The sequence below is a fragment of the Saccopteryx bilineata genome, chromosome 3, assembly GCF_036850765.1.
Source record: "Saccopteryx bilineata isolate mSacBil1 chromosome 3, mSacBil1_pri_phased_curated, whole genome shotgun sequence".
Classification (NCBI taxonomy): domain Eukaryota; kingdom Metazoa; phylum Chordata; class Mammalia; order Chiroptera; family Emballonuridae; genus Saccopteryx; species Saccopteryx bilineata.
Window position 1 is genome coordinate 276,500,146 of NC_089492.1, and position 25,974 is coordinate 276,526,119.

The window sequence follows — 25,974 nt, forward strand, 5'->3', positions numbered from 1 at the left end:
GGCAATGTTTATAAACACATCAACAAGTTAATTATAGACTTGGATAAGTGCTGTGAATGCAAGAAATTAGGTCATGTGCTAGGGCAGGGACAGTCTGCTTGGCTAAGGTGGTCAGGGAAGGCCTCCTTGAGGATGTGATCTTTGAGCTGAGGCCTGACTGATGGGAAGGAACCAGTCAGAAAAATCTAGAGGAGTAAGGGCCAACCATACAAAGGCACTGTGGTGGAATGACAGGTGTTTTTAAGGAACAGAAAGAAGGGCAATAAAGGCTTCAGTTAGCAGTGAGGACAGTGTTGCATGAGATCAGATCAGAGGGGAGGCAGGGGCCAGATGTGGAGGGCTTGGAAGCTACAGTGAGGAGTTTGACTTTGTGCTGAAAATAACTGGAAGTCATTAATGTCAGAAGCAGGAGAGTAATAGGATCAGGTGTGAGTTTTTGAAAGTTCCTTTACCCCTGCCAAGCTGCTGTGTGGTGAATACATTGTAAGCAGGCCAAGAGGATGTAGGGAGACTGTCCTTGGGGCTCTCATAGCTGTGCAAGGGAGAGCCCAGTGGCCAGGATGAGACTTGGGTGCAGAGAGATTCATCTTGGGAACCTGCAACCCCTATGACTTCCCAGTTTATACCTTTCCCAGCCTCCCCTGACCCACACCTTTCCCTCCAGCTGAAATCTGACTCCAGGAGAGAGCTGGTTGGATTGCAGCTCCTCCATCCCTGTGCCCTGCTGCCAGGCCACCCAGTTGTCAGGCAGGGTTGGGTAGAGTCAGAGGCGGATTAAGGTTGGTTGAGGCTGGTTGAGGCCCCAGGCGCAGAAGAAAATGTTGGGCCCTTTAAAAAAAAGAGAGAGAGAGACAGAGAAAATAAAAATACATGTTAACCATATTTTTAAGTAAATAACAGATATTATGTACTATTAATGTTAAAATTGCACATAGGAAACCAAACTCGATGTCATTAGGAAAAAGTGTAAAGTTGGGGTTTTGTGGGGCCTTCAGAAGTCGGGGCCCAGGGCGCACTCCCGGTGCACCCGCTGTTAAATCTGTCTCTGGGTAGAGTTCAGGATGTTAGTCTTAGAAGAGTAAGGTTCAAATGGCATTTTAAAAATATGTAAAAACTAGGCCCTGGCCAGTTGGCTCAGTGGTAGAGCGTCGGCCTGGTGTGCAGGAGTCCCGGGTTCGATTCCCGGCCAGGGCACACAGGAGAAGCACCCATCTGCTTCTCCACCCCTCCCCCTCTCCTTCCTCTCTGTCTCTCTTCCCCTCCCGCAGCCAAGGCTCCATTGGAGCAAGGTTGGCCCGGGCACTGAGGATGGCTCTATGGCCTCTGCCTCAGGTGCTAGAATGGCTCTAGTTGCACCGGAGCGACGCCCCAGATGGGCAGAGCATCGCCCCCTGGTGGGCATGCCGGGTGGATCCCGGTCGGGCGCATGTGGGAGTCTGTCTGACTGACTCCCCGTTTCCAACTAAAGAAAAATACAACGTGCTGGGTGGATCCCGGTCGGGCGCATGCGGGAGTCTGTCTGACTGTCTCTCCCCGTTTCCAGCTTCAGAAAATTACAAAAAAAAAAAAAAGAAAAAGAAAAATACAATAAATAAATAAATAAATAAATAAATAAATAAAAATGTGTAAAAACTAGAGGTCCCTTTGGAAAAAGTTTTTCGGAATTCAAAATATAAACCTTAGCCTGACTGGTCATAGTGCAGCGGATAGAGTATTGACCTGGGACACTGAGGTCTCAGGTTTGAAACCTCAAAGTCACCAGCTTGAGCACAGAATCATTGACATGATCCCAAGGTTGCTGCCTTGAGCCCAAAGGTTGCTAGCTTGAACCCCAAGGCCTCTGACTTGAGCAAGGGGTCACTGGCTCATTTTGCGCTCCACCCCCTGGTCAAGACAAGTATGAGAAACAATCAATGAACAACTAAAGTGCCACAACTATGAGTTGATGCTTCTCATCTCTCTCCATTCCTCTCTCTCAAAAAATTACACACACACACACACACACACACACACACACACACACACCCTGTAAGAGCAGAGCCTTCCCTCCCCAGCTCACCCCACTCCTGTGGCAGCACTGAGACACCTTGGAGGAACCTCAAGGCTCCAAAGAACACATCAATCACAGAGGTCCAAGGGCATCTGTGGTGACAGAGGGGATCCAAGGTCAGGCCAAACAGCAAGGGTTGGGAGATGGAAAGGTCACTGGCAGTATTTACACTGAGGAGTGCTCAGAGGGGTGGATGGGATTCTTTCATAACCCCAGCTTTTTAACACAGGGAAGTCTGGGCTACTCTGTCAGCCTCACTGTCAGACACAGCTCTTTGGGCCTGATTTTTCAGAAGCCCAGCATCATCTTCCTGAAGGGAAGAAGTGCATCCATAGCTCCAGGGCTGCCTGGTGCAGCTGCCCAGCTGTGCTTTGCTTTCGGTGTCCAACTCCAGGAGGTACCCAGAAAACAATGTGAATGGCGCCCCCTGGAGGTAGGAAACACAGCAGCCCTTTGGGACCTTCCACAAGGGATCAGTATGGTAAGACCCTGGAGTAGAGGGAGGAGGGGTCCCTAATTTCTTCCACTCTGGTGAGTCAGTTTTCCCTAGGACGCATGCGGGCTGGGCTGCCTAACAGATCCTGATGGATTACTGAAAGAGAAGACTGAGAAGAGCCAAGAATTGAAGGCAGAGATAAGTTGACTGCCCTTCCCAAGAGCAGTGCAGAAACAACTCTGAAAGGGAGGGAGTTGTACAACTATCGCTCCATCCTCTCATCTGTAAAATGGGGCCAGCAACTTGTGAACTGTCAGGCTTGTTAAGAGAAATAAATAGCAAAAGGCAGTAAACGGTGGCTTTTATACTTACCATCCTTGACAAGCCCAAGAATTTGGCCAAATCTTTTCTCTCCAGTTCCCTCACCCTCACATTCCAGCTGCCCTGAGCCCCTCAACATTGCCCATGCAAACTATGAACTTTCACACTTCCATGCATTTCTGCCAAGAATGCATTTTCCCTTCTGCTTCTCCAGTGGCCAACCCTGCTACCCAGCTCTTGCTGAGTTTCTTGGACCAAATTCCATCATAGAAGACCTGTTTGATCTTTCTTAAACCATGTGGTAATTTCTGGTATCATAATCCTGATTGTCACAGGGCACCACCAGGATCCTATAGGATGCCTCTCATTGCATCATCTAGCATCCTCTGCACAAGAACACAAAAGGAACCAACAAACAGTTGCAAATTTGAACCTTGGCCTGTTTATTTTTTTGGCTGCATTTATCATTACTTCATCTTTTTAAAAATATTTTTTATTGTGGTAAATATATATAACAAAATTTGCCAGTTTAACCTTTTTTTAGGATGGAGGCAGGAAGGCAGGGAGGCAGAGAGACAGGCTCCCACATATGCCCTGACTGGGATCCACCCAGGAAGCCCCTTACAGAGCAATGCTCTGCCCATCTGAGGCAGCTGCTCTGTTGCTCAGCAACGGAGCTATTTTACGCCTAAGGCGAGGCCATGGAGCCATCCTTAGTATTTGGGGCCAGCTTGCTTGAATCATTCAAGCATGGCTATGAAAGAAGAAGAGAGAGAGAAAAAAAAAAGGGGAGGAGGAGGGGTGGAGAAGCGGATGATTGCTTCTCTGTGTGCCCTGACCAGGAATTGAACCTGGGACTTCCACGTGCCGGTCTGATGCTCTACCACTGAGCCAACCAGTCAGGACTTATAATTTCAAATGGATTAATATATACTAAATATGGCCCTGGTTAGATAGCTCAGTTGGTTTCTCTCTGTCTCTGTCTCTTTCCCCCCTCCCTCTCTCCCCTCCTCTCTTTCTAAAAATCAATCAGTCAACCAATCAAGATTTAACAACTGTATAAAACAGGTTATTATTGCATATTTCAGGTTTTCTGGCTACTCTTTTATTTTTTAGATTTTATTTATTTATTTATTTTAGAGAGAGAGAGAGAATGAGAGCGGGAGGAAGGGAGACAGATGAGAAGCATCAACTCATAGTTGCGGGACTTTAGTTGCTCATTGATTGCTTCTCAGATGTGCCAAGCCAGCGACCTTGAGGTTTTGAACCAGGGACCCCAGCATCCCAGGCTGATGCTCTATCCACTGCACCACCACCAATCAGACTATTTATTGATTTTCTTTTTAGAAAGAAGAGAGAGAAAGAAAAAGGGGAGGAGGAAAGGAAGGCATCAACTTCTAGTTGCTTCTTAGTTGTTGTAGTTACTTCTCCTATGTGCCTTGATCAGGCAAGCCCAGGGTTTTGAACTGACAACCTCAGCATTCCAGATCAATTCTTGTTCTGTTTTGTTTTGTTTTTAGTATTTTTTTTTTATTCATTATAGAGAGGGGGGAGAGAGAGAGAGAAAGTGAAAGAAGGGGGGAGGAGCAGGAAGCATCAACTCCCATATGTGCCTTGACCAGGCAAGCCCAGGGTTTTGAACCGGCAACCTCAGCGTTTCCAGGTTGACGCTTTACCCACTGCGCCACCACAGGTCAGGCCTGTTTTTAGTATTTTTTTGAAGTGAGAAGCAGGGAGGCAGAGAGGCAGACTTCTGCATGCACCCAACCGGGATCCACCCAGCAAGCCCTCTGGGGGGCGATGCTCTGCCTATCTGGGGTGTTGCTCCATCGCAACTGGAGCCATTCTAGCCTCTGAGGCGGGGGCCATGGAGCCATCCTCAGCACCTGGGCCAACTTTGCTCCAATGGAGCGTTGGCTGAAGGGGGAGAAGAGAGAGATAGAAAAGAGAGGGGAGCCTGACCTGCAGTGGCACAGTGGGTAAAAGCATTGACCTGGAACACTGAGGTCGCCGGTTCGCAGCCCCGGGCTTCCCTGATCAAGGCACGTGTGGGAGTTGATGCTTTCTGCTCCTCCCTCCCTTCTCTCTCTGTCTCTCTGTCTTCTCTCTCTAAAATGAATAAATAAAATCTAAAAAAAAAAAATTAAATTAAATTAAAAAAAAAAAAAGAGAGGGGAGAAGGGTGGAGAAGCAGATGGATACTTCTCCTGTGTGCCCTGGCTGGAAATTGAACCTGGGATTTCCAGACGCTGGGCCAACGTTCTACTGCTGACCCAACTGGCCAGGGCCTCCAGGTTAATGTTTTATCTACTTCATCACCATAGGTTAGGTTGGGCTACTCTTAAACATTGAACTTACTATATAGATTTTGTTATTGTGGTAAAATATACGTAACATAACATTTACTCATTTTAATCATTTTAAGTGTATGGTTCAGTGGTGTTAAGTACATTCACTTTGTTGTACAACCATCACCACCATTTATCTCCAACACCCTTCCATCATCCCAACGGAAAATGTACCTGTTAAACCTTAACTCCCCAAGTCCTCTCCCTCTGCTCCTAGAAACCACCATTCTACTTTCTGTCTCTATGAATTTGACTGCTAGATGTCACAAGTAAGTGAAATCACATAGTATTTGTCTTTTGTGACTGGCTTATTTCACTTAGCACAGCATCTTCAGTGTTCATCCATGTTGTGGCATGTTTCAGAGTTTCATTTCTTTTTTATGGCTGAAGAGTATTGCGCCATATGTCTATACCACATTTTGTTTATCCACTCATCCATCAGTGGACAGTTGGGTTTCTTCCACCTTTTACTAGCAACCCACTGACAACAGGAAGACAAGAGGCCTGTCTGAGCCATCAGCATAATTACCACTCGTAATTGTCAAATGTTTTTTTTTTTTAAGTTTTTCTCATTATAAAAGTAGATATATGTTTCTTATATTTAGAAAATAAATATAAGAAAAAGAAGAAAATTAAAATATATAATCCCATCTGAGAGAGATCATTGTTATTAATATGGTGCTACAATCTGAATGTTATTGACTCCTCCCTCCCCAAATTCACATGGTGAAGCCCCAGCTCCCAATGTGACTGAATTTGGAAGTATGGCCTTTATGGAGGTAATTAAGGTTAAACGATGTCATATGGGTGGAAGCCTGATCCAATAGTAGTGTCATCACTCCCTCCCTGCCATGTACGGCTAGAGAGAAGGTCATCTTCATGCCAGGAAGAACTTTCACTGAAAACCAAACTGACCAGCAGTTTGATCTTGGACTTACCAGTCTCTAGAACTCTGAGAAATAAATTTCTGTTGTTTAAGCCCCCCAGTCTAGTATTTTATTACGGCAACCCAGGCAGACTGAGACACACAGTTAATCTTTACAATCATCTGTGCATATACACCTATGGATATATATGTATATACTTATTATTTATTTATTTGTGGGTTTGTTAAGCCAAAATGAAAATGGGATCATTCTTGGGTAATGTATCATAGGAGTTACAAATGTAAGGGTTGGAATCAGGCCTGAGTTCAGATCTCATTGGTGTAACTCTCTAGGTTAGAGAAACAAACCTAGATCATCTGCAAATAGGGATGATAATAATATTTACCTCAGGACTGGAGTGAAGATTAAATTAGAAAGCGCTCCTACAGGGCTGGGCACAGTTCCTGGCACATGGTAAAAGCCAGCCTTCTAAAATGGTGGCGGTACATTCTCTGTTCACTAGACTGTAAGCTCCTTGAAGGAGGGAGCTTTTCTGACTTGGAGTTTGTCTGACTTTTCTGACTTGTCTGCTTTATCCCTTGTTCTTAGCACAGGACCTGAGAATAGCTGCCTAATAAGTACTTAATGAATGAGTGAATAAATGGTTTAATGAGAGCAGAGAGAGAAAGAGAAGCTCACACAGTACCTAATAGATATAGTTTTTTGCTGTTGTTACACTGGTCTGTAACCAGTGGTGGGATAAGAGCATGGGTACTCTAGTTCTACTGTTGTTATTTTTTTTTATTAATTTATTTTTTACAGAGACAGAGAGAGAGTCAGAGAGAGGGATAGATAGGGACAGACAGATAGGAAAGAGGAGATGAGAAACATCAATCATCAGTTTTTCGTTGCAGCACCTTAGTTGTTCATTGATTGCTTTCTGATATGTGCCTTGACCGTGTGGCTACAGCAGACCGAGTAACCTCTTGCTCAAGCCAGCAACCTTGAGTTCAATCTGGTGAGCTTTGCTCAAACCAGATGAGCCCGAGCTCAAGCTGGCGACCTCAGGGTCTCAAACCTGGGTCCTCGGCATCCCAGTTCGATGCTCTATCCACTGCACCACTTCCTGGTCAGGCTGTTGTTATTTTTTTTAAAGATTTTATTTATTGATTTTAGAAGGAGGACAGAGAGAGAGAAAAGGGGTGGGGCGAGGAGCAGGAAGCATCAACTCATAGTAGTTGCTTCCTGTACGTGTCCTGACCGGGCAAGCCCAGGGTTTTCAACCAGTGACCTCAGCATTCCAGGTCGATGCTTTATCCACTATGCCACTACAGATCAGGTGGTTTTTTGTTTTATGGGGGTTTTTTGGTGGCAGGCAAGGAGAGAGAGAGAAAAAAGAAGGGAGAGAGGTGAAAAGCATCAACCCATAGTTGCATTACTTTAGTTGTTCATTGATTGCTTTCTCATATGTGCCTTGACCAGGGGGCTCCATCTGAGCAAGTGACCTCTTGCTCAAGCCAGTGACCTTGGGCTCAAGCCAGTGACCATGGGATCATGTCTATGATTCCATACTCAAGCCAGCGACCTTGTACTCAAGCTAGTAAGCCTGCATTCAAATTGGATGAGCCCACATTCAAGCCGGATGAGCCCGCGCTCAAGCCGTTGACTTCAGGGTTTCAAACCTGGGTCCTCAGTGTCCCAGGTCGACACTCTATCCACTGCTCCATCACCTGGCCAGGCTGCCTGGGTTTTAATTCTGGTTCTACTGGTTTCCAGATATGTGACCTAAGTAGCATTATTTAAAATGCCTCTTTAGCCCTGACCAAGTGGCTCAGTTGGTTAGAGTGTCATCCTAATAGACAACGATTGTGGTTTTGATCCCTGGTCAGGGCACATACAGGAACAGATTGATGTTTCTGTTTCCCCCTTCCTTTCTCTAAAATCAGGAAACAAAAATTTAAAAAATATGTATTTTTTAATGCAACTTTAAATACATCTGTCTCTAAAATGCACTTTAAAATGCAGCTCTAAAATAGATAAGAATAGTATCCTCTGCTCACAGGGTTGTTATGAGGATTATGTGAGATGATCCATATCAAGTACTCAAAATAGTACCTACCTCATAGGACTGTTATGAGGGTTAAAGCAGATCATTGCTCCATAAATGCTTTATTTGCTTATGTCAGAATGTTGATTACTGATTGTCATCCTCAGATCAAACAGCAGCAAGTCGAAAGGGGAAACCTCCCCCAAAACACCCAGCAGCCCCTCGAGCCCCACCTTTGCCCCCTCCATCTGTCTCCTGGCTCCCTGCTATCTCACAGGGGACTCTGTCCGGGACAAGTGTGTGGAGATGCTCTCAGCGGCCTTGAAGGCGGATGGTGAGAGGGATGGGGGCGGGAAGGGCTTCCCAAAGGCAGATGAGATGTGGTCTTTCTCAGTGCCATGGGAGTGGTACAGGACACTATAGATCCCAGCTCAGGCAGGCCTCACAGCCGAAGTCATGTCTGGCTTATGCCTGTGTTTCCCAATCTCTTTTATTATTTATTTATTTATTTATTTACACACACCCCCATCTCTTTTAGATGATTACAAGGACTGTGGAGTTAACTGTGACAAGATGGCATCAGAAATCGAAGATCATATCCTTGGGCTTTGCCGAGGCTGTGGGTGCCTGGACTGCCCAGCAGCAGGTGTCCCAAGTGCAGGGGACCCAAGACAGCGAGCAAGAAGGGAAGGGGCTCCGGGGACAGCCCCCTGCTCTGCCCCTGAACCAGAGTTCTTAACGTGAGCTAACATTTATTAAGTCTTGCACCTGCCGACCTCATGCTAGGCGGTTTAAGAACAGTACCTCATTCAGCATTGAGAACAATCCGTGAGGTAGGTTTCCTCATTTCGTGTTTTACAGGTGAGGTAACCGAGGCACAGAGAGATTAAGTCAGTTGCCAAAGCTCACCCACCACGTAGTAGTAGTAGCATAGTGGGGCTTGGAACCCAGGAAGTGTGATTCCAGAACCTGAAGGCTCAGCTGCTGTGCCAGACAGGCTGTGTCATAACATGCCGAGTTTGTGACGTCAAGCGGTCGAGCGGACAGAGAAGACAGCATTTCTCAGGCTTAGCCTTCCCCTGCTTCCAACCTCGGAAGAGAACAGCTCCTGCTTTTTACTCCCCAGTATGCACCAAGCACTGTGATAGGTCACTGACACTTCCTGCCTCCGTTAATTCTCACAGCAATCTCTGTGAGGCAAGGGTTGTTCCCATTTCACAGATGAGGAAACTGAGGCTCAGGAACTACTGGTGTCAGAGCTGGACTGAAAACCTCGGTCTTTGGATTCCCGTCCTGAACTCTTTCCTTGTTTCCTTCTTCCCCTGAATGGCCCTCTGCTGAAGGAGAGGAAGTCAGAGCTGCATGCAGCCTTTCGCTCTTTGTTCTTAGATGGTGGGAGATCAGGTGTGAGGGCTTGAATGTTTGTCTTCCAGTAAAGCTCTGCCCTCTTCAGAGTGACCCTGGACTACATGGCTCACGTGTGCCCCTTTGAGGGGTCGGTGACACCTGGGTCGGCGCTCTGCCCCGTCCTTCCCTGATCTCAGGAAACCGAGAGAGTTGGGAAGAAGCTGATGGAAAAATTGCCAGCCCTCCTTTCCCCACATAAGCAGATACACAGCTCCAGGAATCCCAAACACAGATTTTTAAACAAACATTTTGGCTTTCAAATGTGCAGTGTCATATTTTTCTTTTTGCATTTTTATTATACAAGCGACATTAAAACAACAAAAACAAACAATACGACCTCCCTCCACTTCTTGCAAGTCAGCTGCTGCCACTCGTCTGTGTTCCCCCCAGTCTCTTTCTCATAGATGGCTCCTGCCAGCTGGTTCCATCTTCCTGGCACTCCTTGGCTTAGGAGACCGGGAAAATGCAGCTGTGTTCCCTGGGCTCCTCCAGGGGAGGGGGCGGAGGTCTGTCTGGGATGCAGCATCTGGACAGAGCAGTCACTGTGGTCTGTGGCCAGGGCGACTTCCTGCTGCGTGAGTGGAAAGAGCAGTACTGTTAGGAGGGGGTCTGGCTTCCGGCCCTGTCTCTGCTGGGAATCCGCCCTGTCACCTTGAGCAAGGGCCTGCACCCTTCCTGAGCCTCAGCTTCCTCATCTATTAATGAGAGATGCAATTCGGACCCGCAATTCCCAGGGCAGGTTCCAGGAGATGGTAAAACAGTGCTACTAGAGAAAAAGGGGTTTTGTAGAGAACTGGGAGCAACGGATTAAACAAAACTCAGCAATTTCTTTATTGCAGTACTTCTTAGAGCCTTAAACGTGTGGCTCCTAATCTTGTTTTTCTCTGCCCAATGGATCCACAACCTCCAGATAACTAGAGGTGACCTTCGTTATTATCATTTTAACAACTCCCAAATGTTGAGCTCTTGGTATGTCCCAGATACCACCCTAGTGCCTCATGCGGCTTAGCTCACTGAGTCCTCATAACAGCCTGTATTTTAAAAATAAGAAAAACTGAGGCACAAAGAGGTCATGTGACTCATCTGTGGGCATATGAGAGGCTCAGATAAACCTGGGGTGCCTGTTCCTAGAGTCCCGGACACCACAGTGCTCGCAATGATCTGATCTCACCATTGAGGCTGTTTCCTGTTCCTGATATGTGGCTGACCCCAAAGTCCAGCTGAAATCTCCTCGAATGCCACAAAAGTGCCTGACCCCTATACAAGTCCAAGGAGAGGAAGAGGTGACCCTGGGTCTCTCCAGCCTTCAGGGAGAGGCTCGCCATCCTCCTGTGCCCTTCCACGAGTGGCTGACTGGCCCTTGACCGTGTCACATATCTACCAGGAGCTCAAGAGCACAGACATGAAGTACCGGAACCGTGTGCGCAGCCGAATTAGTAATCTCAAGGACCCCCGGAACCCTGGCCTGCGGAGGAACGTGCTCAGCGGGGCTATCTCCACCAGCCTCATCGCCAAGATGACAGCCGAGGTGAGGGCCGGGCTGGGACCTCTGCATGGTGGGGTGGGAGGCCAGGCCCCTCTGGCTTTGTCCAAGGTTTGTGGTCCCATGAAGATGGGCCGAGGGGCTCTTACAATGAAACCATCTCTAACTCCTTGTCTCTCTAGGCTTCTGGAACATCATTATAGAGAACATGGCTAATGCATATTCAGCACTGTGCTAGCACTTTAGACACAATGGCCAATTCTGTCTTCATATCAACTGAGGTAGAAGTGTTTATTATCCCCATTTTACAGATAAGAAGGCTGAGGCTCAGAGGCGTTAACTGATCGGCCTGTACCTGCAGCTAGGAAATATTCAAGCCAGGAGGCAAGCTGTTGGGTCTCAGAGCACCAATTCTTCACACTTTGTTACCTGCCTCCCTCAGTCCTATATCCCGTTACCCTGCTCTGAGCTCAAGCCAGAACAGGCATCCCTGTCTCCATGGAGCACAGTCCAAGGTGGGGAGACAGACACACTTACAGATATGTATAAAACAGGTGGCAAGTGCCATGACAGAGCCATGATGGGAACTAATAGGAAGGAAGGACTGATCCAGCATCCAAGGGTTGGTAAGGGAAGGAAAGGGGAACAAGCCTGTTGGAGGAAGTTAGAAACTTGGGGGCTGTGCCAGACTGCCTGAGATTGAATTCTGCCTCTGCCACTTAGCTGTGGGATCTTAGACAAGCCACTTAACCTCTCTGCCTCAGTTTTCTCATCTGTAAAGTGGGAAGAATAATAATAGCCATCTCTTAAGCATTGAATGAGTTTAGAAGGTTAATAGATGAAAAGCCCTCCCAGAATTAGTATAGTCACCCATCATTTCATGTAACCCTCAGCACAATGCTATTAAAGAGGAAATATCCCCATTTTATGGATGAGAAAACTGAGGTCACACACAACTCGTACGTGACAGTTAAGGATGTGAACCCAGAGTCTACGTCAGGTATGAGCAGCTCTTTAATGGCAGAGCTACCCGAGGGATTCCCCACAAGACCTGGAGAGGGCACCACTAAGCACTAGGAAACAGAGTGTTGCAGAGACGGAAAGGGGGGTGCATGGCACCCTGGAGACTGGGTATGCCTCGAGGTTTCTGGGAATCCTCAAAAACTGTTGGCAAGTGTGGGCCTGTGTGTGTGTGTGTGTGTGTGTGTGTAGTGGGTGTGTATGATATGTGTACTGTGTGTGTATTTAGTCTATGTGTGTGGTGTGTGTGGGGTTGTGTTATGTACTGTGTTTGCACGTTTTTCTGAGGAGAGGGTTCACTGACTTCCTCCAATACCCCAAATAAGAAAGATGATATCCTTAGTTTTAGGATAAAAATGGGGAACTTGATGGAAATGCAGCATAATTAAATGTCAAAATAACCTAGAGATGTTTTCTCTGAACATATGTGTAAAGTATTTTTCCCCACCAAGAAGGAAGGAAGGGGCCGGAGCCACGAAGTGTGGAATAGTAAAAGGCTTTATTGAGTACAGAGCACGCATCCCGCCCGGCGAGGTTCCCTGGCTCCAAGGAAAGATGGAGGCCAGGGAAGTCGCACATGGAGAGACCACGTGGGCAAATTTAAAGGGGTCCTCTAGGGAAGTCAGGCTAATATGACGTAGTGAAATCTCACTGGCTGGCAGACGGTCGCTGTTTTCCAAAGGGCTCCAGGGAAGTTTCTTTTGGCGTGCTTGGTTGTGGGTGGTCCTAGCCAAAGTTCGCAGGTCTGGGTTCCCCACGTGACCATCCCCCATTATCCACCAACCTTACAATATGTACCCTGATTTATCAATGTCACCCCATTAAAATTAATTTTTTAAAAAATAAACAAATGCAGAGTGAATAAAAAACAAAACCAAAAAAAATGGGGATCTTGACACAGGTGGACCAGTATTATCTTTCTTCTTATTATAAAATATCTGATCTTTTTTAGGCCAATAGCCATATATGCCCAGAATTACAAATTGCAACTTGGCTTTATAGCATATGCTCCTTCCCTGCAAGGTGAAGCTGTGGCTTTTATGGAAGCCCAGCCTTGTGTCTATTTTTCTCTATCCCTCACTCCATGGCTCAGGGGTCCCTCTGCTTCTTTTGGTGTGTGTTATGGGAATGCTATCAAAAAACTGTCTTACAAGCAATGCCAGAGCCATGTTGGGAAACCAAGCCCAGGAGAACCAGGAGCAAGGTTTGGCACAGATCTGAGCCAAACCCAGCAAATTCCCAGAAGCAGGAGGTCAGAACAGAGCTGTGCATCTGAATTAGAACAAAGGCCCCAGAAGTCCCAGCAAAGCAATCGGCCGAGCCAAACATGTGGATGAAGTCAGGCCCCCACCCAAGAACTGTTCATTAGAACAAGGCAAGAGAATCAGGTGATCAACCCAGGCCCAAAAAGAGGCTGACCAGGCCAAGGAGAGCAAGCTGGGAATCTAGCAAGTCCTCAACAAGGGGCTGCCTGGGCTAGTTGCCAAGGACCCCACCCCTGCCAGCAACCCAGGCAGCATGGATGCCAAGGAAATCTTCCTGGGGTCATCTTTTGCTCCAGGGAGGAAGTTTCTCTCAGAAATATAGGACCATTTTTGCTCCAATAAGAAAAATAACAGCTTGCGGTTGGGCTACTTGCTGTGCGGTGCCGTAGAGGACGGGGGGGGGGGGGGGGGGGCTCCTGGCAGGGAAAGCCTGGGACAGTGGATGCCCATGGAGGGGACGTCGTTCTCTGCGTCCCTGTCTCCCTAACTCCCTTTTGGCATCTCTTTCCTTGTCCGCTTGATTCTCTCAATCTTCCTTCTCTCTTTTCCTCTCTTCCCAGACATTTCAAAGAATGGATATGTCTTTCTTCTGAGATACCCATTAGAACTGTTCAGTGGACATACTTTGAGCCCCACAAAGAGAGAGGTTTTGTCTGCTCTCTGTTCACCCAGCACTGAGACCAGTGCCTGGCATGTCATAAGTGCTCAACAAGTATTTATCAAATTCACATTTGGGTCCTTCTCTAACAGTGAATACAACATGAGGCATGGCAACTCCTACCTTTATTTTCCTCATGTTTCTACCTTATTTATTTATTTATTTATTTTAAGTGAAAGGAGGGGAGATAAAGAAACAGACTCTCACATGTGCCCCCACCAGGATCCACCTGACAACCCCTGTCTGGGGGCAATGCTCAAACCAACTGAGCATCCACACCCGAACCAATCAAGCCTCTGGCTGTCAGAGGGATAGAGGGAGAGAAGGTGGAGAGGGAGGGGGAGAGAAACAGGTGGTCACTTCTCTTGTGTGCCCTGACCAGGAATTGAACCTGGGACGTCTGTACGTGGAGCCAACGCTCTGTCTATAGAGCCAGTTGCCAGTTGGCCAGGGCTCTACCTTATTTTTTTTTATTTTTATTTTTTTCTGAAGCTGGAAACGGGGAGAGACAGTCAGACAGACTCCCGCATGCACCCGACCGGGATCCACCTGGCACGCCCACCATGGGGCAACACTCTGCCCACCAGGGGGCGATGCTCTGCCCATCCTGGGCGTCGCCATGTTGCGACCAGAGCCACTCTAGCGCCTGAGGCAGAGGCCACAGAGCCATGCCCAGCGCCCGGGCCATTTTTGCTCCAATGGAGCCTTAGCTGCGGGAGGGGAAGAGAGAGACAGAGAGGAAGGCGTGGCGGAGGGGTGGAGAAGCAAATGGGCGCTTCTCCTGTATGCCCTGGCCGGGAATCGAACCCGGGTCCTCCGCACGCTAGGCCGACGCTCTACCGCTGAGCCAACCGGCCAGGGCTACTACCTTATTTTTGATATGACCATAGTTACTCTATGTGTCTTTGGTGCTGCTCCCTTCTAAAGGAGTCAGGTCAGAGTTAGGTAATGGATTGGTGGGTGAGTGGCTAGATTTTTTTTAACATAATTTTTATTTGTTTGTTTGTTTTTGTGTATGTGTGACAAGGACAGAGAGAGAGAGAGGAACAGATAGGGACAGACAGACAGGAAGGGAGAGAGATGAGAAGCATCAATTCTTTGTTGTGGCACCTTAGTTTCTCATTGATTGCTTTCTCATATGTGCCTTGACCAGGGGGCTACAGCAGAGTGAGTGACCCCTTGGGGGTCAGTTGAGCCAGCAACCTTGGGCTTAAGCTGGTGAGCCTTGCTCAAACCAGATGAGCCTGCGCTCAAGCTGGCAACCTCGGGGTCTTGAACCTGGGTCCTCCGCATCCCAGTCCGACGCTCTATCCACTGCGCCACCGCTTGGTCAATTTTTTTTTTTCTTTTTGTATTTCTTAGGTGGCAGACAACATTATCTTCACAATCTGTCCCTCAGCCATTTCTCCCACACTCCTCACCCTGAGCCCTACTCTAAATACTTTTCCCCAAACATGTTATTCTTGTCCTCTGACCTTTTGCATGGACTATTTTCTGTGTCTAGAATGTGCCATCCTCCCAGGAAGTCCTGCTTACCTTTCAAGACCAGTTAAGATGTCAGCTTCTTTAATGAGCCTCCCCTGCCCCCAAGCAATTGGCCTCCACATGGTGGGGAGACTTTCCATGCACTTTGTATGCCTTTATTTTATTATTTTAAAATTTTTATTAATTTTAGAGAGAATGGAAGAGAGAGAGAGAAACATCAATTTATTGTTCCATTTATTTATGCATTCATTGGTTGATTCTTGTATGTGCCCTGACCGGGGTTCAAACCTGCAAACTTGGCTTATTGGTACCTATGCCTTTGTTTTAGTACTTTGTGTACTATCTTGCTGTCTTGTGTAAATGCTTGACTACACCAGATTAGATTTACCTGGGGACAGGAACCAAATCCTATCTGAATCCTGAGGGCTTAGAGCAGTGGTCTCAAACTTTTTGAAGTCAGGGCACATTTAAAATCCTACAAATAATTATAGGTGCACTATATACAAATTTCTGAGAAATATGTTAAAATAATTAAGTCAAATGTTAACGAAAAAATATAAAGTCCAAGCGTGCTTTTATGGTAATTAGATGAAATAAATATGACAAAATTAAATTCTGACATTAAAAACATTTTTGTTACTTTTTTTAGTTATGATTGTTAGAATTTGTAAAAAAGAGGGGTTAAAAATTTTAAAAAAGACAAAAAAGTTATCTTTTTATATATATAGATACATTCTTAGTAAGATTTAGTAAATTCGGCAGGTCCTGGCACAAATATGTTAAGTTTTTTCCTTCTTGTGTTTATGAGAAACATGAGCCTGATGTGTCCTAGCGATTTCTTCAGTGTTTGGTCATATATTTGAAAGGCAAACTCTCATTTCCTCGTCAATACATTGAAAAATTCCTCTCTTTTTACCCTTGTGTTGAGTGCAGAAAACCCCCACCATACATATCATCTTAACTTTACACCAAACAAAGGATAGAAGAAACTTGCCTCCAGTCTTTCCAGGGAACATGGGGGGTAGTGTAAACAATCTAGCACCACAGCTTGACAGCCTTTTGCAACCTAATCAGGTAAGTGAGGTGGGGGGTTGGGGAGACTGTCAGCTTATAGCCAATTCCCCATACCTCTGTCCCCCAGAATTCTAAACTCCAAAACCCTTTTGGTTTTTTGGTCCCCAACAGGCACATATTTCTCTGGAATACCATAGGGCACACCTTCTAGGGTGCACACTTTGAGAACCACTGGCTTAGAGGCAGTGGTCTACTCAAACCAGCTCCTACCAGCTCAGGAGAGATTATTATGTGTAGCCATGCCCAACTCTACATTCAGATACATCGAATTCGTAGCTTGAAATTGACTGTGATGGAAATATTTACATCAAGGAAACTGGTATATACTACGAATCAGCCAGCCCTATGGTCAAAACTGGTTTACCAGCATACCAATGCAATTAAAGACATTCAATAAATTGGCATCCAATAGATTTTGAATGAACGAATGCTTTATGTTCTGGGAAATCCCCCCAAATTAAAGTCAGCTGCTTTTTGCTGATGTGGCGTTGGCTTGATTTGTTTTTCTATATACCCTGCCAATGGTTAAGACCTATTCCCTGAATATAACGCTGAAGAATTTAAACATTCGTGTGCACCAGAATAACTTGGGGGTACTAGTAAAAATGCATATTCCTGGGCTTGCCCTTCAAGTTTTAGATTCCTAGGAATCTGCATTTTCTCAAGAAACAGAAATGAAAGCTGCCCTCCTGCGAAGCCCCCCTCCTTGGGACGCTGTGCAGCGAGGCTCCCTGGGTGGGTGGCAGCAGTTCGGCCCCAGAGCCAATCCTATAGGGCCTGGTGCTCAGATAGACGATGCAGGGCTTATCCTGGGCTGATGATTATTGCGGCGATTCTGATCTGGAAAAGAAAAAAAAAGCCTCAAGTGATTATAATGCAGTGGTCAGCATTAGATTTAGTGGTCACTAAAGTCATTCGCCTTTTTTTGCCAACTCTCTGTTCTCCGTGGTTTAAAGAGTCAGGGTAGAGAGCAACAATGGAAATGTATAGCCAGTACCAAATCATCACTCAGTTTAGGATTAGTCTCTGCCTTCCTTCTTCCCCTCAACCAACCTCAACTGGACTTTCTCTGGATTGAGTGTCCCCCTCTCTACTGTCCTTTGGTAAAGGTGTAGGGGGAGTCAAATGGCCAGGGGGATGGATAAAGGAAGGAAGGACCGATAATACGGACAGTGAGTGTCTGCAGTGAGCTGACACGAGATGGGCAGATCTGTTCTGTAGGAACTTAGAGCTGCTCTGTGATCCACTCACAGGCGAGCAGTTAAGTGGGGTGAACCCAGGTGCGTCAGGTCCTGCGTGGGTGGGGGGCAGCAACAGCAAGTCATAGTGAGACCAAGGTTCCCACAGGCAGAATGGGCTTGGTAGTGAGCACAGCTCAGACAAGCCCCGGGTCACGTCCAGACTGGAAAGATAAGGAGAATGTCGTAGATCCGGTGATCACGGGTCAAGTCAGCTAAGCAGGAAGGTTCAAGCAGCTGCCCAAGATCCCGGCAAGCAGGGTGAGCACCAGATCGGAGGAAATACGTATGAGAGTGTTGAGCCCCCAGGTTTGTCCTTTCACCGGAAGGCAGAATGGAGACTCTTTGGGTATAGCCTTTCCCCAGCTGCGGCAGGGCCAGGAGCTCCTTGTACTCAATCCAGCATGTCCCCCTCCCCTCCCTAGAAACCAGGCTTGGGGCAGGACCTCTGGGGCTCCCCGGCCCTGAAGGGCAGACTTGTTTCTCTCCAGGAAATGGCCAGCGACGAGCTGAGGGAATTGCGGAACGCCATGACCCAGGAAGCTATCCGTGAGCACCAGATGGCCAAAACGGGCGGCACCACCACCGGCCTCTTCCAGTGCAAGAGATGCAAGAAAAAGAATTGTACCTATAACCAGGTAAGGAGAGGACGGGAGGGACCCTTGGTGGAGAAAGCTACAGGGACATGGAAATGAAGAACCAGAGAGAGTTCAGGGAAGGGCCAGAGGGGGAAAGGGTTAAAACTCCAGGCTGCAGAGAAAAGGGAAAATCTTGGTTCACCAATATGTGCCCGCGGCCTCTAGAAAACATTCTTCTGCGTGTATGATTGCCCAGATGTGTGTCTGTGAGGCCTGGCCAGCACGTTCAGGCTGGGCCTGAAGCAAGACTGAGAGGAACCAGACTCACAGCGCACAGAACTCCAGAGTCACAAACGGCTGGAGGGGAACATGGCAATATAAAACTCAGCTTCCTCATTTTACACACAGGGACCCTGAAGCCCAGACAGGGGACAAGGTTTGCAGCTTTGTCCAAGATGGCCAAGATGGTCAGTGGCAGAGATAGTAATACATCTAGATCAAGACCTTTCTGCCTTCATTATAGCCAGCTTGGTGTGGAAAGCCTAAGAAATGTAGCCCCAAGTTCGAAGGTGAAGGCCATTGCCCTGTATGAGGAGCCATGTAAGGGTATGGGGGCCCTTCCTCTGGAAGACTTTAAACCAGAGAACCACCTTCTGTTTCTGGGTGGCACATATTATATCCTTGGGATACCAGTGTTCTTGGATTCTAATTGGTATCTAGTCATTCTGGAACGCTATTAATTCCTCTCTCCGCTCAGTAAGGAAGATTTACCCTGAGCATCTCGCTCATGGGGTCCTTGGCTACAGCAGAAATACAGTCACCCTTGCCACTCAGGAATTGTCCCTCAGAGAATTCCAATTTGGGAATTTGGAGGTGTTTGTACAAGCTCCTGCTCTCCTGTAAGCACAGGTCCATGTGGAGGAGGGCGCTTCCTGCACCTGGCCTCCCACCAGAAGTGAACTGCTCACCAGCCAAGTTTTCTCCGCACAGAGGAATCCCGATGGTATTCTTCCCCAGGAGTCGCTGCTGTGACAAGGCTGCGCTAGGCTGTGTCCTCCTGCTGGGGTGGCCACTGCTGGAAGGCCGACTGCTGTGTCCCTCCTTAGCTGGGGGTCTGCCTCCTATCCTATAGACTCCCAGCTGGCAGCATTCATAGCTGCTTGTCAGCGAAGTAGCAATGTGCTATATGTCATGGCCGTCCATGACACATAGAAAAACAGAACAGCAATTGTTGAATCTGGAAATACCAAGGATTTGCTGAGGGAAACCCAGTTCCTGCACCTGAATGGTTTGATTAAGGGGGTGAGAAACTAGAAAACATAACATTAAATAGTCTCAATGATCCTCAAATCCCTTTTCCTCTGCGGGCCTCAGTTCTTCCACCAGTTAAATAAAGAATGAACTACTAGATGACCTCTAGGGTGCTTTCAGCTTACCTGATAGGGTGTGTTCAGAGCTGAGTCAGGGAACACTTCCTGTAGGAGGTCTTTTCTTTTTTTCTTTTTCTTTTATTTTTTTACAGAGACAGAGAGAGAGAGAGGGATAGACAGGGGCAGACAGACAGGAACGAAGAGAGATGAGAAGCATCAATCATTGCTTTCTCATATGTGCCCTGACCGTGGGGCTATAGCAGACCGAGTAACCCCTTGCTCAAGCCAGCGACCTTGGGTCCAAGCTCAAACCAGATGAGCCCGCGCTCAAGCTGGCGACCTCGGGGTTGGGTCCTCCGCATCCCAGTCCGACGCTCTGTCCACTGCGCCACCGCCTGGTCAGGTAGGAGGTGAGTCTTGAGGCAAAAGAGAGATCAGTTTAGAAGGATCAACAAGACTGAAAGGGCACAGGTCAGACTGAGCCTGTGAGATACCAGAAGTGAGCTGATGAACCTACAAGAGGAGAGGAGAAGATACATTATAGGGTTCTCAGTGAAGCAAGACAAAGAGGAACCAGACTCACAGGGCACAGAACTGTAGAGTCACAGACGGTTGGAAGTGACAAGGGAATTGCCAGAGCGAGGTGGGAATAACAGTGCCAAGCTCTGGGATTTAGACCTACTCCTGCAGACAGTGGGAGCTGGGGCAGGGCTGAGAGCAGTGAAGGGACTTCATGAGTGGTCTCTGTCTCAGGTGCAGACACGCAGCGCTGATGAGCCCATGACTACCTTTGTCTTATGCAATGAGTGCGGCAATCGCTGGAAGGTCTGTATCTTTCTGTCTGTCCACACTTCCCCTCATACGATCCCGCATCAGGAGTAGTATGCCCACAGTCAAGGAGGGACCTTGTGCACAGGGCGCTTACCAGCCTGTGCACAGTGTGTCTGCGGAGCTGGAGATGGTGGTGGGTTGTTGGTGATGAGGCAGGGAGAGGGCATGTGCATGTTTTCATTTTGCACGGCACCCCATCTGGGATGGGGAGCAGCAGCCCACATTTCATCAGAGGATGGGCAAGTCTGTCATTTGAGCACAGATGGAATCAGTTGTTTCTCCCTTCACCCCCCGCCCCCCTCCAGATCCACAGAGGAAAAACAACGTTCTGCATTTGGACCACACCTCTTTACAAAGTGCTCTAACACATGTTATTTCCTTTGAACCTGGCCACAGGAGGAAGGCTGAGCCCCATCAGATGGGCCTCGGCCCCAGTGCTCCCAGGTCACCCTCCCTTCCCAAGGCAGTGCTGGAAACCTTACACTACCCGAGGCTGTCGCCTGGGCTGCCCCAGCTCCTGCGAAGGCAGAGCTTTTGTTTCCAGACAGGGGAGCCAAGCAAAGACTCCTCCAGAGTGCTCCTTCCCACCATGTCTTCCTCTGAAAGATCTCAGTGTGCTCATGTGATTTATGTCAGTTTCCAGTTCCATCTGACTTGCATGTGCACTGTGTGGTGATTGGGCCAGCAGGCAGGTTGCAGGTACTCCAGAAGTTCTCAGGTACTTAGGAAGGAGCCCCAGACTGAGCATGGGCCTGGGAGTCAGGAGCCCCGGTTTCACGTCTCCCCTCTGCTTTTCTCGCTGTGTGACCCTGAGTATCTCGCTCACCACCTTGCGCAAAAGGGTGATGGTAACGCCTTTCTCCAATGACAGATGTGAAGATGATTACATATGCACGCACACTCTGCAAATAGCTATGGGAAATGTTCCTTTATTAAAACTACTCTTACTTCCAGTTGAGAAAATTGAGCTACCGAAATGCTTAACGAGCATAGGGTCACACAGTTTGGAGCACTTAAAAACGATGTTCCAAATTCCTGATCAGTTGAGTTTCTGCAACTTTACTGAGGGTCTTGGTAGCCCTGGGGCCTCATTAGAACTGCCATATATATTTTTTAATGTAAAAGTCAGAGGATTGCGTATTTTCCCTTCATTTATTGAGCACTCAGGGATAGGGCCAGTACAGTGGCGTGGTGGATTAGAGCATGGGCTTCAGCATCAGGTTCAAATCCTCGTTTTGTCACTGACAGAGTGACTTAGCTAAGTGATCTGAAGTCCCTGGGCCCGGCGTTCCTCCTCTGTAACATGGGGGTGGGTGTTCGTATCTAGCCCACATTGCTGTTGTGGGGACTCAGGGAGGTAACACACATGAAGCATTATCAGGGCCTTTGATAGCTCATATGGTATCTTTGTCCAATTAGGAAAAGATGTCCCTGCCTCCAGGTAGACACAACCTTGTACCAGGATACAGAGCTTGGCAAAAAGAGCGGAGGCTGAGTTTCAGCCTCATCACGCCAGGCTCTTGTAGGCAGTGAACCACCTGTATAACCGTGCACAGAAGCCCTGGGCACATATGTTCCTGCTACATAGAAACCACCATTCTTAGAATTCTGAGTCTGTCATCTACTAGTGTTGGGGAGTTTAGGCAGATCACTTCACCTCTTTACCTGTGAAAATGGGAGTGACACAGTACCTACCTCCTAGGGTGACTGTGAGGATGAAATGAGTTAGTACAAGCTTCGCCCAGAATAAGTGCTCAATAAATGATAGCTCTTGTAATTGCTACTGTTGGGGAAAAAACATTCTGCCTGCTGCTCAACCCAGCTCCTCCTGCCTTATCCCTATTAATTGGAGAGGCTGGGCCCACCAGCGGTGGCAGCTACATGGCTTCTGACATTTTCAGCTCATGTCCTCTGCCATGTGGAAGGCCTAATGTCTAATCAAGCGCTTAGTGATAATCACTGTGATATGTTGACCATGAATTGAGAGCCCACCACATGTCTGGCATCAAATTTCCATTCATTTATTACCTGAGATCCTACTCGCACTGGCCAGCGTTATGATCCCATTTGACAGATGAGTGATTTGTTCATGGTCACACAGCGAATAATGACAGAGCTGGGCTTTGGACGCTGGTCTGTGTGGCTCTAGACCTTACCTTCTTTCTCCTGTCCCCTCCCCCTGCCCCTAGCCTCCTTGGGTGACAGAAGGAAAGTTCTAAAGTTTTGTTGCCTTTTTTTGGTTTTTTAGTTCTGCTGATAGAACTGCCAGCCAGGATTTCAGTGAACAAGTTGAAGAACAACGAGAAAGCACTAAGCCATCGTAAATGGAGAAAAAGAAATAAAAATTAAAATGATGAAAAATGCTGAACTCTGAATGGGGTACTAGGGATCAGAGGGAGAATCCTTTCGCAAATTAATCCCAGCTACTCATAATGATTGGCTAATAGAGGGAACCTAATTGGGGCACCATGCTAAGAGTCTGTGTTGACAAAACCTCTTGTACAAACTCTGCGACTCAGGGGTCAAATCTTCGACAGTGGGCTGGCGGGCCTTTGCTTTGAGTCCCTTCCCTCCACGTCAGAACCTCTCAGCCTTTTCTGAATTGAAAAGTAACAGACGGGGCCCTGGCCGGTTGGCTCAGCGGTAGAGCGTCGGCCTGGCGTGCGGAGGACCCGGGTTCGATTCCCGGCCAGGGCACATAGGAGAAGCGCCCATTTGCTTCTCCACCCCTCCGCCGCGCCTTCCTCTCTGTCTCTCTCTTCCCCTCCCGCAGCCAAGGCTCCATTGGAGCAAAAGATGGCCCGGGCGCTGGGGATGGCTCTGTGGCCTCTGCCCCAGGCGCTAGAGTGGCTCTGGTCGCAATATGGCGACACCCAGGAGGGTCGCAACATGGCGACGCCCAGGATGGGCAGAGCATCGCCCCCTGGTGGGCAGAGCGTCGCCCCCTGGTGGGCGTGCCGGGTGGATCCCGGTCGGGCGCATGTGGGAGTCTGTCTGACTGTCTCTCCCTGTTTCCAGCTTCAGAAAAATGAAAAAAAAAAAAAAAAAAAAAAAGAAAAGTAACAGACGGTACAAATCTTACCCCACCCCGCCCCAGAGTCACACACACAGAACACTTGACACACGATTTGGCTCAGGCAGATATGATTTCCACCTCATGTTGAAAGAGGTTTTCCCTACTCTGCATCTTTTCCCAAACTCTGTTATTCCCTGTTCATCACTGGCTTTGGGGGACCTTTGAGTCAGGGAACAGACATGTTGAACTGAGTCTTTCTGCCTGAGGGTCTGGTGTGGTACAGTGGTGCGCCTCCTTGCCATGGCCCCTGGAAGGTGCCGGGCCTTGGAATTTGCCCAGGCACTGACAATGCGCTCCTCACAGCTCCTTCTGTGCCGGAGCTTCAGGGGGTGTCGGCAGAGTGAGGGTCCTTCTCGTGCTTCTCCCGTGATGACATCAGCTTGCTTTCTAAGCTGATAGGAACTTTATGCAAAGTTGGAATCTTCTGGAAAAGCCTTGGTAGCCGGTCTGGTGGGCCTGTCCTGGGTCTTGGTCTCTGATTGTCCCTGGCCTTCCTGCAGCCCCAGCCTGAGCCTTCTGGGCCCTATGTTTCCTAAAATGGCTGACACGCAGGAGCCTGTGGACTCCTGGGAGCCTGGGGAAGTCACTTATCCTCTCTGAGCTGTCTCCTTACCTTTAAACAAAGGAGTGGTACTAGCGCCTGCCTTACAGGGTGATGGTGCAGAGGCTGCTGGGTCTCCACCTCCCTTCCTGCTCCTAGGGCAGCTGTTCAGAGTCACTTCAGCCCAAGTTCTCTACATGCCCTGGGCATCATCCACTCTGAACTGGTTATCACTTCCTGACTCCCGCCAAGGGCCTCCTTGTAGATCAGGGGTAGTCAACCTTTTTATACCTACCGCCCATTTTTGTATCTCTGTTAGTAGTAAAATTTTCTAACTGCCCACTGGTTCCACAGTAATGGTCATTTATAAAGTAGGGAAGTAACTTTACTTTATAAAATTTATAAAGCAGAGTTACAGCAAGTTAAAGCATATAATAATAATTACTTACCAAGTACTTTATGTAGGATTTTTGCTAAGTTTGGCAGAATAAATCTTTATAAAACAACTTACTATAGTTAAATCTATCTTTTTATTTATACTTTGGTTTCTCCGCTACCGCCCACCATGAAAGCTGGAGCGCCCACTAGTGGGCGGTAGGGACCAGGTTGACTACCACTGTCCTAGATGAAGCCTGTGAATAAACTGTATGGACACCTGCCACCATCTTGTCTTTCAACATTTGGATTTGGGGTGGGTCCTTTGGAAAGCTTGAAAAGCCCACCAAAGATACAACACCCCCAACCCATACATGCAGAACCAGGACCAAAACCCAAGTCCTCTGCTTCCTGTCACTGTGGTCTGTGCAGAGAGAGATCCAGGCCCACACACAATATTTGGTGTGGACTTTCCAGGAATTCCCGCCTGGCAGGGAAAGAAATCACAGACACAGACTTCTACAGCAGACAGGCTGTGATCTATGCCCGAGGTATGAATATTACCCACACAAGTGTGGGGGGATGTTGCTTAGATACCCAGGAGCTCCTCAAACTTTAATGTGGGTGGGAATCCCCTGGGAGGTCATGTTAAAATGCAAATTCTGATACAATGGGTCTGGGGTGAGGCCTGGGATTTTTCATTTCCACCAAGCTCCCAGGTGACACCCATGCTGCTGGTCCACACTTGAGTAAGAAGGGTTTCGATATCCATATTTTTCTCTGCATTATCTAATCCTCTAGCTAAATGTCTAGAAAACAAATGGAGAACAAAATAGCCACTACTATTAATTTAATAATGTCAATAAATGTTACTTTTGGGGCTTTTTAAAGGTGGTGCCCTGGGGCGATTTTCAGTAGCCACAGTCTAAATATCCATTATGCTCCCAGTGTCAGGGCCTGCAGCCTAGGAAAAAATACAGAGCTGAATCTCCATCCTCAATAACCTTACTGTTTACAAAGGAGATGAGTCAGATTAAACAGCACAAGAATAGGTCTGCACATCTCTCCAGCACACGTCTACATTCACTAAAGGACCCAGAACAGCCTGAATGGGCCTCAGACTGTGTTCACCAGCAGGCGTCAATACCCGCTCAACTGGTCATCCTGTGCCCACCCGGGGCCTGTTCCAATTCATGTACTCCACTGTGCAGACCAGAACAGCTGTTTCAAAACTGCATGCAAATCTGGTCATGTTACAGCCCCCCACTCTACCCCCCCCCCAACACACACACATAAAAAACCTTCCATTTTTGTCTCCACTGCTCTCGGCAGGGTCTACAAGGCCCCACATGACTGGCCTCTGCCTCACCCCCACACTTTGTGCTCTAGCCACCTGGCCATACTGTGCTCCTCCTTGTCTCACAATCTTTGCACAGGCTGTTGGCTGCAACACACGATTTGACCCCATCTTCACCGTTGTAGCAAAGACAACATAGAAGCCACCT

At 47.8% G+C, this 25,974-nt stretch overlaps 1 protein-coding gene and 1 non-coding gene across 2 annotated transcripts in view; both read left to right on the forward strand.

The window, feature by feature from the left end:
* TCEA3 (transcription elongation factor A3) overlaps nt 1-22,838 on the forward strand; it is a 48,919-nt gene extending 26,081 nt beyond the window's left edge. The window contains exons 6-11 of the mRNA XM_066270132.1: nt 8,236-8,402; nt 8,607-8,662; nt 10,848-11,003; nt 18,190-18,336; nt 20,400-20,471; nt 22,726-22,838. Coding sequence (XP_066126229.1) covers nt 8,236-8,402; nt 8,607-8,662; nt 10,848-11,003; nt 18,190-18,336; nt 20,400-20,471; nt 22,726-22,734 — 607 coding nt within the window. The 3' untranslated portion in view covers nt 22,735-22,838. The remainder of the gene's footprint in view (nt 1-8,235; nt 8,403-8,606; nt 8,663-10,847; nt 11,004-18,189; nt 18,337-20,399; nt 20,472-22,725) is intronic.
* On the forward strand, nt 17,141-17,303 carry LOC136332463 (small Cajal body-specific RNA 2). The gene has a single exon (XR_010730721.1). It is a non-coding gene; the product is annotated as a small Cajal body-specific RNA 2 (non-coding RNA).
* Nucleotides 22,839-25,974: the final 3,136 nt, after the last annotated feature.